This window comes from Balaenoptera musculus, chromosome 8 (assembly GCF_009873245.2).
Source record: "Balaenoptera musculus isolate JJ_BM4_2016_0621 chromosome 8, mBalMus1.pri.v3, whole genome shotgun sequence".
Taxonomy (NCBI): domain Eukaryota; kingdom Metazoa; phylum Chordata; class Mammalia; order Artiodactyla; family Balaenopteridae; genus Balaenoptera; species Balaenoptera musculus.
Genome location: NC_045792.1, coordinates 28,911,471 through 28,930,290, shown reverse-complemented (window position 1 = coordinate 28,930,290; position 18,820 = coordinate 28,911,471). Strand labels below are relative to the sequence as shown.

The 18,820-nt window shown below is 37.1% G+C and overlaps 1 protein-coding gene across 2 annotated transcripts in view; it reads right to left on the bottom strand.

The window, feature by feature from the left end:
* The window catches only part of PDGFD (platelet derived growth factor D), a 227,292-nt gene that overhangs the window by 23,376 nt on the left and 185,096 nt on the right, over window positions 1-18,820 (bottom strand). For both annotated transcript variants that reach the window (XM_036862399.1, XM_036862400.1), the window contains exons 4-5: window positions 7,138-7,200; window positions 2,924-3,122 (exon numbers count right to left, since the gene is read on the bottom strand). In XM_036862399.1, the coding sequence (XP_036718294.1) occupies window positions 2,924-3,122; window positions 7,138-7,200 (262 nt within the window). The remainder of the gene's footprint in view (window positions 1-2,923; window positions 3,123-7,137; window positions 7,201-18,820) is intronic.

Below are 18,820 nucleotides of genomic sequence, written 5' to 3'. Positions count from 1 at the left end.
TAACAGCTGAAATATTAAACCTGATTTCCTTTGCTTTTGTGATACAGGCAGGTGATTCAGCATCGGTGGAATGATAAACAATTAAATCAGCACAGTTATACAAGTGCAGAGACAGTGGTGGCTTGCCAGTGTTAAATGAAAGGGTACAGACCTGCCTTAGGGCCATTTTAAACAAGAGATTGAGAAATGAAATCTAAGCCAACAGGGGAGAGAAATGTTTACGCTGTCAGAAATAAGTAGAATGGTGCCTTGAATGCTCTAGCAAGGTTATTTCGGTAACCAAAGGCATTCTTAATAAAGCTACAATCCTTAGTCTATGGGGTGGGTTTCTATAAATGTTAGAAATATACTAATACTGAATTATTAATATCTTCAGTTCCACAAACATTAACCGAGCAGCTAAAATGTGTCAGAGACTGTGCCAATTTACTGGAGATACAGATGAACCACCTCTCAACCCTGGCTGCCTCTAAGGATCGGTCTCAATCTCCTAGGAGCCATAAAATAATATCAATACCCCAGCCTTGCTCTCAGAGATTCTGAGTCATTGTGACTGGGATAGGACTAGGCACGCATAGTTTTTTAAAGCTCCCCAGGTGACTTAATATTTAGCCAGAGTTGAAACCCTTAGGTCCTAGGCTCTCATATTCCCTTAGAGAAAACACAAAGATACAAATAGCAATGCAGTAGTAGGACAAATAAATGCTGTGGCATCTCAAGTACTCCAAACTTTGGAGTGGTGTGCTTCACAGGGAGATGACAAGGGACAAGAAAGGCTTCACCAGGGAAGTGAGGCGAACATTTCAGAATTCTCAGTAGCTGCAGCTGGCTAACATTTCTTGAGCAAGTACTATGTGCCAAGTGCTTTCGATGGTACCCCTAACAATTCCCGAAAGTAGGTGTTATCATACACACATTGTCAATGAGGACACTGAGGCCCAGGAAGAGTCAGTGACTTGCTGAAAAAAATCACAAAACTTCTAAGTGGCAGGGTTAGGCTTTGAACTGAGACACCTTGCCTCCAACTGAACATAGTATCTGGGGAAAAATAAGTAATGAATTTAGGTGATTTTTAAATTTTAATACTTCAAAAAAATAGGTGTCAAGAAGGGCTGTCCCTCAAATAGCTACAGTGGTTAAGATACTTGAAGACAGAGTCAGATTTTATCATTTCTTTCTCCAATACCATTTTTAATATTTTTTTCTGGGGTTTTCAAAACATAGTGAGTATTTTACTTTCCTTCAAGTTGACCTAGTAGAGATCCAAAGACAGCAACGCTTTATAGAAAAGCCATTTCTTCTCTGAGTTGAATCCAATCTGAGCCCTGGGGAAATTCGATTTGAGAGTTACACTGACCTACATATGACATATCTGCATAACATCAGGGCCACCACTGACTCTGTTGTCCCCACTTAGCTGTGCACTTTAAGTATCTAAGATTATGACCTAAGCCATAAGCAGCAGACCCAGGCAGGAGTTAACTAACTAGTCATTTCAGCCTACATGTTTTAATATGTTGTCCTTACCAACATAAACATTATCTACAAAAGGGCCCAGGGTTCCTTTTAATTCCTGAAAGTACCCATGTTATTACAAAGTATAGGAAACAAGCTGTATTGTCCTAAATACCTTTATATCTATGATGCAAGCCAGCCTTACAAGACTTGTAGAGAAAGTTTAAATAATAACAAATCTTAAACATAACAGACTAGAAATTATAGTTTTATTCAATGAGGTAATTACAAGTTATTTCTATATTAATTTGAGTTAAACATTCAAATAAACATCCATGTCCTAAGATCATATCACTCAGATGTAGTACTAGGATACCTATTTTTTAAGAGTGTAAGTATTACTGTTTTAACTCATGATGTTTTAATTCTGCCTGAATATTCCTTTCTTCTCCCTTCATTTGCTTTCCTGAACCTTCCAGCTGAATGTGTGCCCTCACACTTGTCCAAAATATCCCAGATATTGGTTTCTTCCTTGAGACATTTATATCCTATGAACCACCAAGGGCACAAAGCACATAGTAGGACCTCATAAAAAATTTCAGAATGGACATTGAATGAGTAGAGTGAAATTTTCCAGAGTTTTGACCATTACTTTTTTTTTTTTTTTAATTTATTTATTTATTTATTTATGGCTGTGTTGGGTCTTCGTTTCTGTGCGAGGGTTTTCTCTAGTTGTGGCAAGCGGGGGCCACTCTTCATCGCGGTGCGCGGGCCTCTCACTGTCGCGGCCTCTCCCGTTGCGGAGCACAGGCTCCAGACGCGCAGGCTCAGCAGTTGTGGCTCACGGGCCTAGCTGCTCCGTGGCATGTGGGATCTTCCCAGACCAGGGCTCGAACCCGCGTCCCCTGCTTTGGCAGGCAGATTCTCAACCACTGCGCCACCAGGGAAGCCCCTTGACCATTACTTTACCAGAAGCCTCTCCTGCCAAAAATGACTGAGTCCCGGGCTAATTCAACATTCATATCCATCAGAGAGGCACAGGGGACTGTTACACAGGCACTGCCATTGGACACAAGAGAACCTGACTCTCCTTTCCTCTCCATTGCCATGCAGCCTTTGAAGAGTTATTTACCTTCCCTGACTTTGGTTGCTTCTACTGTTTACGGTGGGACTGATAATGCCTTACTTGCCAAGAAGCACAAAATTGGTCCAGATGATTTTATAAGGTCTTTTCTAACTCCAAACTATGATAGATCTTTGACTGAATCAAACCTTTCTTAGTCCCATACAAACAACACAGTTTGGACAAAACACAGAACATCATTTGAAGGTGCTGTGTAAAAGATATGTGATAATGAACTAACAGTAATCATCTGATGTAAGTGAATTAACTACATTGCATTGCGAATTCTTACTTATTACTATTAGCACTTTTATCTGCTTATGAAGAACCTTATTTGTTTCTTACCTTTTGACTTCCTGTCATGATATGACCTGCCTCGATAATGAGGGGTGTCCAAATACAGATTCTCAAGATCTTCTTGCCATGATTCTGGATTGAAGTGCTTGAGCAGATCTTCCACAGTATCAAATTCTGCAATTGTTTTGTCCAGAGTATCCGCAGTGAGAGTGGGGTCCGTTACTGATGGAGAGTGATAGGATACCCCCTAAGAGTGACATACAGCTCAGTGTACTCAGAAAAAGTCCATTGTTATGAAATACAAGAGTCACAAAACCATATGGAAGGAACATAAACAGACTTCTGATTACAAGACATCATGCACATAAATATCATGCTAAGCCACTATGCCATAGTCTTGCTATATTCCTAAATAAGAACAATTAAGTGGTAAGTCATAGTCATTCACTTTTTTGCAAATCAAAAACAGGAAGGTCATAAAACATCCAGGTCATCTGAATTGTAATCATTAAAAAAAATACCAGCTAAATGGAAATATCAAAATAAATCATCCAATTTCTTGGTTCAAAGTCTCAAATCATCATATCCATATCAACAAATAATGGTGAGCAGGTAAATTCTGAACTCCTTTCCATGCAAATCTTGAATAATCCATTCATCCTCTCCATTTAGCCTCAGTGTCCCATCTTTGTAGCTCACCTAGCATTGTAGACGTTCTGTGAACAGGGTTTAAATTTACTCTGGAGACATCTTGATAAAATTTGGCACTTTAACCAGCTTACTGTCAACAAGGATAATGAGCCATGAAACTGGCTCCCTTGACCTAAGAGTAGAAGATTCACATGCGTGTGCGTGCATTTATTTTTTAACATCTTTATTGGAGTATAATTGCTTTACAATGGTGTGTTAGTTTCTGCTGTATAACAAAGTGAATCAGCTACACATATACATATATCCCCATATCTCCTCTCTCTTGCGTCTCCCTCCTACCCTCTCTATCCTACCCCTCTAGGTGGTCACAAAGCACCGAGCTGATCTCCCTGTGCTATGTAGCTGCTTCCCACTAGCTATGTATTTTACATTTGGTAGTATATATATGTCCATGCCATTCTCTCACTTCGTCCCAGCTTCCCCTTCCCCCTCCCCATGTGTGTGTGCATTTTAAGTGCTATAGTTTGTGAGGGATCCCAGTTGCCATTAAAACATTCTCAGGAACACTCTTCAAATGGGGAATGCAACATCATTGAAAGTCTGGAAGGGATTATGTATTTTGCCATGGAATACACCCCCACTTAACTTTCCAAGCACTTACTTCACTAACCCTTGTACAATCTAGAGGTAAATGAGCCATGTAGCAAACACCTCTGTAAAAATTCATGACCCATTAACAAGGAAATGGAAAGCACATAGTCTACAATGATTTCTAAATGTCTTTAAAGAAACTGCCAAACAAATAAGATCCTCCAAGGGCAAATATCTCATATCTCTACAGGAAAAATAGAGATTAACGAAAACTTGCATTTCTGAAACTCAGCTGCGTTCCTACTGAGAAATAATATGCCTATGCATTATAGAGTCCCAGACAGTAAAGCCCACATTTATATTCTCACTCTCAGGTAACACTTTTTCTTTTTAGCCAATCAAGATCCAAAGGTCCCCAAAAGATTACTTGCTCTTAGGGGAACAGTCTGTCTTTAGCAAAACTAAGAGGTTTTATAAAAGCATAACCTACCATTGGTGTAATTTAGGAGATTTCAAACACGTCCTGTAGGGAAAGGGAGTAGGTGGCAGACGGGGTTTGGGGAGTAGCGTGTGAGACATGAGATAGATTGCTGAAGGTATCAGGCCAGCTCCTTAATCTAGGAGTGTATTTGTGTTTGTGTGCGTGTGTGTGTGTGTGTGTGTGTCTCATAGAAGCTGAACCCTGATTGAAGCACGTCACTTCTGATTTTCAGATTCCTCTTGGCATCCTATGCTAAAGGCGGCTAAATTTATGACTCAGTAACAAAATTCCAAATTCCCATTCAACTTTGTATTGTCAGGATTTACAGTCTACCTGGCTCATACACAACAGATGATTTACAATTAGCTTTGTATCATGTGGGTCTAAGATCCAAAAAGTCAAAATGAGCTGGCCAAAGTTAGGTGCATGGCAGCATATGAAAGCTTTGAAATTAAAATTCTTCCCTCTTTTTTGAAACAAAAGCAGAAACATCAATCAAGCCATTCAGACACAAGCATAAGCTACTTAAATGGCTCTGAGGAACTCCTGGCAAGGAGTTTCCTGGGGTTGGTCCTATCAGTACCTAAGGTGTAGTGTGTATTCAGATATTTCTCCAAGAGAAAGCTGTGGAGGGGATCTTAATCCCTGAGGAGGAGGAGGGAGTCCAGTCTCTTCTAACATTAGTCTGAAGAGCAAATCCAAACCGTAGGTAAAATGTGAAAGTGTCCTTGTGTGTGAGTTTTACTGCTCTTTTCAAGTTTTGACTTGAAACACTAATGATATTTAAGAAAATATTTATGAGTGACTAGGTGATCTAATCAACCCACGAGAATATTTTTGTTTCCGAGGCAATTATATAAGAACTATTTTTGAGAGAAATACTAGTTGGGTGTGCCTCTTTCAATTGCACTGTAAATTTGATCTCATTCAGCTTTTGTTATATGTTTGTAAAATCAATTTTAAAGCTAGGTGAATTATTTTAAAGTAATGATAAAAATCTGTAAAAATGTTCTGAAAACTGTAAACCGGTTTCAACAAAAACAAAGAATGGTTTATACAGAAGTAAATGGTAGGTCCAAGGGCCCTTGCTCCTACTCCAGAAGGTTCTTGAAAATCAGAATGAAAAAGAAGCTATGTCTCCCTGGTCTTCCTAGAGGACTCAGCAGAACCTGGACTTGGAACTCAACCCAGAAGAGTTTCCAATGGGTTTGGACCTAGAGCTGAGCTTCCACAGATGCACCAAATGGACAGGACAATCCTTCTCTTTAAGAGGACCTGGATTATCCTGAATCAGTGAAGGGTCCTTTAAACTGATTTCTGCCCTTTGGGCAGGAATGATTAGATAACCCTGAGCTATCATGTGTAAGATACTTGAGAAGCCAGAGGATCTCCTGACAGAATAGACCACTAGGTCCTGAATGGCAAAAGCTGCCACTGGCATGTACCTTGAATTGTCAGTCTTGGGCTGCTAACTGCCCACACCTTTTGCCTAGCCTCCCAGCTCCTCAGTATTACCTGACTTATTTTAATTTTCACCTTCCTGACAATGATTGCCTATACTCAGCTAGGTTCAGAGCATGCATTCTTGACCATCAGAAACGAACAAAACACTCTTAATATCACCATTAGAGACCTCACTGATCTCAATCAGATCATGTTCTAGTTCAGCAGCCACACCAGGTGAATTAAATAGTCACAGAATCCATAGCTGAAGAAATCCTGGCATCTGAGGGAATTTTTAAAAAATCCCTCCAAGAACAAAAGATAGAACATCACTTGTGGAAAAAAAAGTCAACTCTGACTCAGCCACACTAACCCACTTTAGAACCATGGACAAGCTTTCTCCATGCTCTTAATCTTTTAATGAACAACTGCATTTATTATCTTGCAGTTTATTGCTACATAAGTGCTACCCATAAGATTGGTGAAAACAAAGTCTGCTCTTTCTGTACAAAGTAGATAAGTATACAGAATACTGGGAAATGACTAAATTTGGAGGGAAAAAAAATGGAGCATGAACCATTTTATAGTTTCAGGGTGAGTTATGTTTTATTTCCAAGCCAAATAGAACACAAGCCTGCCTTGCACTTAAGTTATGTTACCATAAACATGGATTTTTCACATCTGAAAAGATCCTTGAAAATGCAAAGGTTAACGGAATCCCCTGGAATATTCAAAAAACTATTTCAAAATTCCCCACTTGAGCTTAGGCCCTGAACTGTTTCATACCTTTGATATGTCTGGACAGTCCTTTAGTTGCAACGTTCTGCTTTGAAACTGATAAATATTTAAGTCATTGTCTATCCTGTGTTCCTACAAGGGGTACTGACATTTCCTGGAAACCTTTCTGAAAGAGGAGAAAAAAGGGCATCTGACATAGCCCACTATAACCTAAAAAAAATGGAAGAACACATCATGTTTGAGATCTGGCTTTGGGTCCAGCCATAGATCCTTCATGCAGCTGAAGTCATCCCAGGGTTGACCTTAGCTACTTCTCCATCAGTTGTCTTTGCAGGCAACAGAAAAATAAATTACTTACTGAGATAGAGCTTGTGACTGACTCCCAATTGGTCTCTGAGGCTGCTGCGGGTTGGAAATCTTCCTAGAAGGCAAAGAAACATCCATGCGAGTCAGGCAAACCTCTGTTCAATTCATTACATGCACAGTTTCATCTCAGCCATCTGAATCTTCTTCCAACTAAGTGACAACAGGAATACAGGCTACATTACTGCTGAACAGGTCACCATCTGCCTTAAGCACCTCTCCTCAAGAATCCTTGTCATTCAAGACATGGACAACTGCAGTCACATTTACTTATAAACACTGGCGAAATGAAAAAATGTGGGGACAGGAGTTCAAATTTTAACTCAGCCATCTACTGACTGTGTGACCTCAGGAAATCTACTCTCCTCTCTTCCTCTTCTGTAAAAGACTGGTATGGGATGCTTAAATTACAGGGCTGTTTTGAGAATTAAGTGCATTAGTTATGTAATTATAACTAGCACTTAAAGTGCTTAATAAAGAGTAATGATAATTATTGTCAGTATTAATGGTTATTTGGTTTGAACTACCTCCTGCATCACTTTCAATCTGTGATCTTTTCAAAGATAAATTAACTGACAAAGTGCTATTCCTGACTCTATCAGGAAATGTCAGAAAGACTGGCAGGGGGAAGAAAATGGCCATGGGAGGGACAGAGTACTACCCACTCAAGAAAAGAAAGTAGAGAGCAGACCTGAGAAAGTTAGTTATCTCAGAAGTCTTAAAGGATTTGTGACCTCAGAGAAAGAAATTTCTCTTATAAGGCAAAGTTCTTTCTGATTTGTCTGTAAGTTTCATGTTAATTACTCCAGTAGCAGTAAGTTTTAAAAACATAATGGGAAGGAAAGCTGATCCTATCATTTTTACAAGTCACAGATGGTTTCTTGATCCTGCTGAAATAAATCACCTTGGTTAATTTCTTCCAGCCTGATCAGGGAGTAGGAGGTATTTTAAGATGATGCTGATAAAAAATTCAGCCACTCAAATCTGACAGTTTATACACCCAAGTATACTGAATGAGAGCTAAGTATCAGGTCTAAATTTCATTAGCATTTTGAGAAGCCAGAAATGTATTTGTTAAGTGCTCATGATGAAACTGGTTTATATATAACTGTCTACACTGAAGAAATTTTAGTTGTTTACCAGAGGGAACTAAGGCAAATGTGGGCTTCAAGGAATGAACATCTATTAAAAACTGGCTGGACATCACTATTCTAATCTCAACCTCAGGGAAGAGAGGAAAGAAAGAGAAAATGTGGTCTCTGCACCCTGCAAGACAGAATATACATGAAAAGGGCACTGAATTCTCGCAGAAGAATGTGTGCAAACAAATGGAGGTTGGCATTTATATGAGTCTTCATAAACTGGTAAACAGGTGAAAAAAGCAAGAAAGCCAATGGCTTCCCCCTGTCTTGAAGAGACTATTGGTGGGAGAACATATTCCAGATAAGAAACTGGGACATGAGCAATTCTCAGATCAGAGAATTTTCAGTTTTACTCATTCATTATATATTTGTTAATCATCTACTCTGATACATTCTAAGCTGAGGGTAGAATCACAAGGAAATAAGAAACTATACTTGCCCTCATGGAGTTTAAAATGTAGACACATAAACAGGTGAACAAACTCATGCAGGTGCTCTGATACTCATCAGGATACCACAGGCAGTAAAAAATTCTACATGCAGAGGAAGTGAGTGGGCTTTAGAAAAATTTTGCATAACGAGGTGACTCTTGAGCTGAGTTTTGTAGACTCGTAAGTAGATGGTTATTTGCAAGAAAGGTGGAGTAGAAGACTCAGTCAAAGAGAGAGAGATCTAGACAATGTGAGGAAAGCATACAGAAAAAGTAGCCAGTTGATGGGGAAAGTTAATGAGTCATGTTGAACATAAAGTGTTTGAGGTGCTTATACAATGTCCAGGTAGAGATGTTCAGGAATCCATTTGTTACATGAGAATGGACCTCATGAGCGAGTCTTGAACTTGAGATATAAATTTGGGAATCATCAGCATAAAAATGGCTGATGTATATAACATTGTGTAATTAATTAAAGCAAGTAATGGATTATATCAACAACATATGAAAATCAGAAGAGAGACAATCTTAAAATCTTGGAAGTGAAAAGAATTTTTAGGATTATCTAGTCCAATCTCTTCATTTTAATTATTAGAAAACCAATTCTCAGAAAGATAAATGGTGTGCTCTGTATCACGTAGCCTTCTTCTGGGAATGCTTGGACCAGCAAAGCCCATTCCTCAGTACAAGTTGTGTGGTGATCTTTCACATCATTTACAGCTAGCTTGATAATTGTATGCCCGAGGGAAAAAGATGGAACAGAGTCCAAAAAGGGAGTCAAAAGAAAAGCAGGAAAGGAATAAAGCAGAGTATTGGTAGAAGGTTCTATGTAAATTCTATAAGTATTATAAGATAGGGGTCCAATTTCATTCTTTTGCATTTACATATCTAGTTTTCCCAGCACCATTTATTGAAGACTATCTTCTTCACTATCTGGGCTACAGGATTCTAACCAGACACTTTAACAGGCACAAATGATAAAGGATTTCATTAAATTCTAGATAAAATGTAAATTTACCTTCTCTAAGGAACATGAATATTAGACATTTAAAAGAAACCAACTATCTTTTACCTTATTTCAAAAGTTTGCCATTATTTATAAATGACATTTAAAATGAACTTATAAAAGGGAATGATATCCCTTATAAAAATAAAATACAGAAACTCCAAACTTTAGCCCTGAATGGAGAATCTCTCCATGGGAAGGAACACAGCAATTTTACTTTCTAAATCTATCCTCACTATGATCATTCTCATCTCTTTCCCCATAACCTCCCAAATCCAAGATACCAGTAAGTCTGCCAACTGCCTGTTAACTTTCTCCATGCTTCTACCTTTCTCCGTAGAGTCCACATTCCACATGGCAGCTGGAATTATCTTTTTTTCCGCAGCTTTATTGAGAAATAATTGAGATAAAACACTGTGTAAGTCTAAAGTATATAATGTGATAATTTGATGATATGTATATATTGCTAAATGATTACCACAATAAGGTTAACACATCCATCAACCCACATAATTACAAGTGTGTGTGTGTGTGTGTGTGTGAAAGAGAGTGTGGTGAGAACATTTAAAATCTATTCTCTTAGCAACTTTCAAGTACACAATACAGCAGTCATCATGAATTACATCCCTAGAACTTATTCATCTTATAACTAGAAGTCCGTACCAACATCCCACCATTTCCCCAACTCTTCTGCCCCTCATTCTACTCTGTTTCTATGTGAATTTCATTTGTTTTTTTAAAGATTCCACATATAAGTGAGATCATACAGTTTTTATCTTGTTTTACTTAGTTCACCCAGGATAATGTCCTCAAGGTCCATCCATGTTGTCACAAATGCAGGATTTCCTTCTTTATTGTGATTAAAAAAAATATATACATATAAAATGTAAAATATATATAATATATACAACATACATATATATATAATTTATATATATCATATTTTCTTTATCCATTCATCTATCAATGGACACTTATGTTGTTTCCATGTCTTAGCTATTGTGAATAATGCAATGAATGTGGGGTTGCAGATCTCTCTTCAATATAGTGATTTCATTTCCTTCGGATATATATCCAGAAGTGGGATTGCTGGATCATATGGTAGTTCTATTTTTAATTTTTCAGGAACCTCCATACTGTTTTCTATAGTGGCTGCACCAATTTACATTCCCACCAAAAAGTGCATTAGGGTTTCCTTTATTCCACATCCTCAACAACAGTTGTTATCTCTTGTCTTTTTAATAATAGTCATCCTAACAGGTGGGAGGTAATATCTTATTGTGGTTTTGATTTGCATTTCCCTGATGACTAGTGATGGTAAGCATCTTTTCACGTACCTGTTGACCATTTATATGCCTTTGGATAAAATGTTTATTCAGGTCCTCTGCCCATTTTTAAATCAGATTATTTGGTTCTTTTTTTTTTTTTTTTTTTTTTTTGCTAGTGAGTTGTATGAGTTCTTTATATCTTTTTGATATTAACTTCTTATCAGATAGGTAGTTTGCAAATATTTTCTCCCATTCTACAGGTTGCATTTTCATTCTGTTGATTGTTTCTTTTGCTGTGTAGAAGCTTTTTATTTTGATGTAGTCCAACTGCTTATTTTTACATATATTGCCTTTGCTTTTGTTGTCATATCAAAAAAAATCATTGCTAAGACCAATGTCAAGGAGCTTTTCCCCTACGTTTTCTTCTAGGAGTTTCATGGTTTCAGATCTTATATTTAAGTCTTTAATCTATATTTAGTTAGTTTTTGTGAGTAGTGTAAGATCGGGGTCCAATTTCATTATTTTGTATTTGCATATCTAGTTTTCCCAACACCATTTATTGAAGACTATCTTTCCTCTATTGAGTATTCCTGATTCCACTGTGAAATACTGATTTATTTCTTGGCTCTCGATTCTATTTCATTGATATCTTTTTAAACTGTAAATCAAGTCACTTTTGTCTTCTGCTTAAAACACTCCAACAGCTTTCCATTGCACTCAGGATCTGGTTTTATAAGAGCTGACCACTGCTTGCCTCATCTCCTGGTGTCTACATTTCTCACTAACTCCCCTCTCACTACACTGGCCTTCTTACAATCTTTCAAATAACACTCCAAGCTTATTCTCCCTTTGGATCTAAATTTGTTGTTGGCTGGGATGCCCTTTCTCCAGGTCTTCAGTGACTGGCTCCTCATCAGTTGGTTCTCTGTTCAAGTATCATATATTTAGAGAACGTCCTTTGAACGCTCTATTTAAAGTACTTCCACTCTTTGTCACGCTATTCACATAACCGGCTTAATCTTCTTCAAAGCATTTATGATGAACAGAAATGATTTTATATTTGTTTTATTGCTGATTATCTCTTTCCCCAACTAGAAAGTATGCTCTTGAATGGCAGGGACCTTGTTTATTGTTCTCCACTCTATCCCAAGTTCCTAGCTAATTTTGGTACAGATTCCAATTTCTCTGGTCCCCAGTGTACATTCAGGAAAGACGTTCAGCTGCTACCCCCCAGTATAGGCAAGCAATACAGATGGTCCTCAACTTAAGATTGTTCGACTTTATGATGGTGCAAAAGTGATATGCCTTCAGTAAAAACTGCACTTTAAATTTTGATCTTTTCCCCAACTAGCAATATGTGGTATGATACTCTCTCCCAGTCATCCACGAGATCACGAGGGTAAACAACTGACACACTACAACCATTTTTTACCCATACAGTCATTCTGTTTTTGATTTTCAGTACAGTATTCAATAAATTTCATGAGATATTCAACACTTTATTATAAAATAGGCTTTGTGTTAGATGATTTTGCCCAACAATAAGCTAATGTGTGTTCTGAGCATGTTTAAGGTAGGTTAAGCTAAGCTACAATGTTTGGTAGATGAGGTGTATTAAATGCATTTTCGACTTATGATATTTTCAACAGGTTTCAACCTTGTCATAAGTTGAGGAAGATCTGTAGTTTATAACCAGAGTCCTTTCTGAGCAGTTGGTGCCTATGTCATACTATTTGTTACATACTTTTAATATCATCCTGGGTAGACTGCTAGTTTTTCGAGCTGCAGTTTAATTAAAGACAAACTCCTTTTTCATGGGTGCTGAAAGGTACTGCCCTTAGCATTACTTTAAGAAATGCTAAAATAGAACAGTGAATAATCATTTAAAATGTATCAAAACAGTCCAGCTTCCAAATCATATTTATGTTCTTTGTTACAGCAAACTCCAGTAAGTGCTTTAAAAGCCATGTCCCATTCTTCTGAGGAGAGGGAACTGCTTGCAAGCTCCAAGAAGTCAGGACAAATTCAGCCCTTGATTTCCTTAGCTCTTGCTCCTGAAAGGCAGTATGTTCCATCCTAGAAGAAAGGAGCTGATATTTTGGCTATTTTGTTCACTCAGTCCATGTAGGAATCTTAGCCCTTTGGTGCTGTGGGTACCTTACTGAGGTCATCTAGGGTCCAATGCCCTCACTTGAGAGAAAAGCAAACTGATGTCTTAGTCACATGCTCTTTCCAATCCACCAAATAATGACATGTATCATTCTATAATTACAGGCATCTTAATCTGCACTGCCTTAATCTAATAAGAATTAATTTATATCACTATAAATTATAATAACTTACTCTCAGCTCATGTCCTCACATTAAAATAGTTCCTAATTATATTTTGGCAGTGAAACTCATTATTTGGCATTTTGAAATGAAACTCCCTCATTCTCTGCATTTTACTATTTGGAGTAGTATTGAAAACATAGATATGATTCTCAGATCTTCACTTTTTAAACAGCTTAGTATGCATAGTTTGGTCTGTATGAGAAAAAGTGTTATAGACTAGAAAGTTGGGGAGGTATGTAAAAATAAAATCTTAAAAGTACTGCATAAAATGCAGATAAATATTTATATAATTGTAGCGTGGAAGAGATATTTCTAAGCATGAATGCTGAAGTCGGAAAACATAAAAATTGATACACCTCACGTACATAAGTCATTGTATAAATCCAAAAAATACCAAAAACAGAATTGAAAGCATAATGACAAACTAGCAAACATACTGGTAACAGATACAACAGATAAACAGTTAGTGTCCTTAAAGTAAAATAAACTCATAAATCAAAAGGTTAAAAAATACAATTTTGCTAGAAAAATGTACAGATTATATGATTGCACCAGGGCTGAAACAGTGGGAAAGAAAAAATTGACTGGGGTGCGGGGGGGATATGTGTGTCATCATTTACCTAAAGCCTTATATGTTATATTATTAGATTGAATGGTATCACCCATGTAGTCCCTGGTGGAAAATAAAAGCCTTCTTATAGAAATGTTTCTCACCAATTGCTAAATAGAGAATTGTTCAAAGATAGAATAATAAAGAATTGTTCTAGAATGATCACATTTGGCTCCACCTAAACCATGGCTAATGCAGCACAAACTTTGATGTTTTTAAAAACGGCCACAGAAATATGCAGTTCTTTTTGAAGCAGTATAATTTTATTTTATTTCATTTTTTTAGTTACTGTTGCTTTCTTTCCTTCTTTTTTATTTATTTATTTTTCTTTTCCATTATGTTTTATTACAGGATATTGAGTATAGTTCCCTGTGCTATACAACAGGACCTTGTTATTTCTCAGAAATATGCAGTTTTTAAAAACAGCCACAGAAATATGAAGTCAGCTCAGGGTCAGACAGGCATTTATCTGGCTCTGTTTGTGGACAGTTTGCCCACAGGCTGAAAACAAATACAGCTGGGGATAAAATAGCATTATAGGCAATGAATATTTTCAATAATAATCTCTTCTATTAAAGTCTACAATATGAATGGGAATTTCCATTTTCAGAAAGGGTATCTCCAGATAACCCTTACTTGCCTTCAGTCACCTTGAGCCCATCCCAGAGGGCAGATGGTATATCACAAGCTAATAAGTGAATAACCTACTCATTCCTCTCCCAAGGCAAGCTTGCACACATTTATTCATCGAGTGCCTGCACTGGATGTGCAAAAGAATCCTTCTCCTGTCCCTTTATAGTGGAGCTGGGGACACTTGTCTTTTGAATCTTGTTGCCAGGCCAGTATTCCAAACATTTAGGATGATTACTTGTACCACCTGTTCCTGGATCTCACAGAGGACTACTGTTCATTTTTATCCTAGGTGATTATGCTGTATGTGAGTAGATGAGCCATGAACTGTTCATTGCTCAGAGGTCGTATTCTACCATCTCTTAAAACAAAACATATGCTACTTGGGGTTTTTAAAAAGTATTCAATCAAAACAATCTTTAACTTACCAAGGATGACTTATTTTGGAAAAGTTTTAAAAGATTTCCCTAATTTTGAAAATCTTCTACTGTTTGCTGTTTTATATTCATTCTACAGAGGCAAAAATGAAAGAAATATCTCTCCTTATTATATTTGTGCTTCTTGACTGAATTAATGCTTAAAAGTGTTTCTTTTGAAATGCAAAAGAAACACAAGGGATTTGTCAGGATTCATAAAACAATAACGAGCAAATACACTACAACATTTATTCCTTCAGTGAATTCTTCATTTCATGACACTCCACTCAGTTCATGACCCACTGAGGGAAATTCAAATAATGCTAAACTTGGAGCCCTGTGCCCTAGGATCACTCTATGGGTGAGATCCTTTAAAACAAAGACTTTTGATACTCCAGTACATGAATTTCTGGCATGCAGTCCAAGCAATATATGTGGAAATGATACATCGATGTCCTAGTGTTCATAGGAATAGAATAAAGCAAGTATTGAAAACTCTTAGGTTCAATCAAACTCTGTGATCCAACCAAACCTTTACAAGTATATTTCATTATATGCTCATCATCAAACCAGCTCTTTTACAAGAATTAAGGGAAAAGCCTTGGTTAGATGCCAGCTTTTATTGATAACAACATGTAACACAAGGATATCAAGAATTCAAGGATCAATAATTAACAAGAATCACCAAATGTAAAATAGATAGCTAGTGGGAAGCAGCTGCATAGCACAGGGAGATCAGCTCGGTGCTTTGTGACCACCTAGAGGGGTGGGATAGGGAGGGTGGGAGGGAGACACAAGACAGAGGAGATATGGGGATGTATGTATATGTATAGCTGATTCACTTTGTTATACAGCAGAAACTAACACACCATTGTAAAGCAATTATACTCCAATAAAGATGTTAAAAAAAATAATAATTAACAAGAATCAAAGAGCATCTTTCAAAGTTAGAGAATTTGCCTGTGAAATTTAATAACATATACACTTAGAGTTATAAGAAGTTGTGGGCATGAGTCATCTATTATTGGAAATATAATTTATATAAAATAAATATACCTTTAGTAACAAATATCTCTCAGAGATAAGACATACTTGCAGATTTCCACTGATTTAAGAGTTAATTTTACCACTTTTTCATTTATCATTAGTAACAATGAAGTATGTATAATGTTTTAATTTAAAACTACTAGGCTCCATCAACTAATCATCCATGTATTCTTGATGCTAATGTCAAGATATGTTTTAAAAGTTCACTTTTCTTCTTATAAGATAAAAAACTTTTTATAGCTTCTGATTTCTTCAGACGGAATTTAGTCTGGGAAGTTGCTCTCAATAGGATAAGCAAAGATTAGAGTAAACACCAGTCCAACGGTAAATAAGAAAGTTCCTCTGACAAGCAGAGAAGAGATCATCAACGTGGAGGGGGTCATGAGAGTCGTCCTGAGAACTAAAGAAGTTCCAGAGGTGTGTTTTCAAATAGAAAAAGGGTGAACAGCCTGCAATTATTGTTTGTGTACTATGACTTGAGGAAAACATAAGGATCTTAGAGAGGAGAAACAGATGATGAAGAAGGTGGTTAAAGCCTGTGTTTGCCAAACAAGGACGTCTTGGCAAAGGGCTGCACAAAAAGTTGTAAATTGCAACATACAACCTTGCTAATAGCTTTCACTGTGTTTGATACACACAAATGATAAATGAACATTTAATTTACATCTAGAAAAGTACTGCCATAGGTCTTTCTGCAATGTGTTGCTGAAAAGCTCGTACAGATTTAAATTTTGTGAATAGCTCTTGTAAACACAATAAAGTTGTTTAATATTAAGAAAACCCTATGATTGTTTTGTAGCAACAGCTGCTTTTTATGGAGCCTAGATTATGTGACCAGCACTATAGGAAACCCTTTACATACGTTATCCCACTCATTTCTGTAGCTTTAAGAGATGAGAAAGTAGGGAGACAAGGTACTTAAGGAACCTGCCCATGGAATCAAGCCTGGTTATTAAGAGGCTCCACGGATACCTCAACTTGAGGCTGATTCTTCATGCTCTTTCATCTCTGCTGAACTATTCCTCCTTTCATTTATAAAGAATCCTTTTATAAGATAAACAAATACCCTTGATTTGTGCTAAGTACAGGTTTTCATACATTCCTTAAATGCCTTTCAAAAAGAACATTTGGTTTGGTTCACCAGTAGCCTGAAGATTATTAAAGATTGTGCTTTTGATAGTGCTAAGCTAATCTTAAAGATTATTTTCACTACCAAGAGAAAATGGATGGCTGAGGAAATTACTTTGCTACCTCCCGAAAATTACAAGTTTGAAATGAAGAAGAGAAATACTGACCTGAATTATTCATATTTTCATTTCCTTGCACTTAGCACAATGCCTGGTACACTGTGAGCACACTTTGTTTTTTGTTTTGTTTTTGTTTTTGTTGAGGGAGGAAGTACTGTTTCAAACTCAAAATTTGAGAAACCATTTCACTTTGATTGGATGACTCTGTGCTGAAATTCACACTCCTAAGAACTACTAAACTTCTCTGTACTTTAATGGTGTTATATAAATGGATTATCCTCATCTTGGCCAAAAGCTAGTTCCATTATTAAGACAAATATTAAGGAAAATGGGAATTACAAACACTATGAAGATTAAGGCCATATCACAAAAATCCTTTAGCTAAAAGCATTTCCTCTATGAACTCAAATTATTGCATTGCTAATTAAAACTCCTAAGGTTTTACTTTAAGGAGAAAATACCATTTAAAGTTCAATAGTCAACACAGCTTGTCATACTACCAGGAAAAAAAGCACTGGTGAAACATTATTCAGCAAGTGACAGGTTTATAAAGGGGGACATCTTATAAAAGAATCAGGGCAAGACATGCATAAAACATTCAAAGAGCTGTTCATTTTTTTAAAAATATAAATATTGCCTAGGGAGGTGACTTTGTGTTCTTGGTGACACATTTTTTCCTGTACATATTAATCCTTATCCTTATACTCGACCAGTATGCTTTCACTGGTGCTGCAACACATAATTATCATTTGGCACTATAGGCTACACTGAATGTGAAATATTTAATAGACATGTTTATATCGTAGAACTATGTAAATGAACAGTTGAACAGTTAATTCAAAGGACAACCTTTTTCTTGACCTGACTGTAAGGGGGTTTCCACACTCATTTATGTGGTTAAACTGGAGAATTGGTTACTGTAAAGTTTGAAACAAAAGTGTAGTACCCGTCCCCCTGCAAATTACACTTCACAAAGGTGAGATGAGCACATTCTTGACCTTGCAGTTCCTCTTTCCACTCCCCACTCAGCTAGCAACTAATCAAAGCAGTTCGCAGGTTTCGGATCTCTAAAGCAGGCTTGCAGTCTGCGTTATGAGCTGATCACCAAACACACAGGTCGTGAGCTTCATCCTGTGAAGGCTGGTAAAGCTTCACCCAGAGAAAAACTCAACACTCTGGCCAGACTCTGGTTAAAGCCAGTGAAGGAGGCCTCCTAGGAACAGATGTGCAACTCAGCCCATATAACTTCATCATCACTCCTGAATAAACAGCTCAAAGTCTTCTCCTACTGGTTGGGAAGATCATTTTGAATAGGACAAAAGGTGTTTAGACGAGAGATCCTGCAATCTGAATCCTATCAGTTTGTATTCATGGGTTTTTACAATTCCTTTTTACTTTTCCTTATCCTCAGTTAACTTTTGCTTGTCATTACATTAGCAGTATTCATCAGCAGTTTCAGCGAGTGAAAACACTAGGCTTTGCACAGCAAAATTTTAATCCCAGATTGGCTCTCCTTTGCTTCCTGCTATACTTTTTTGTATTATCACA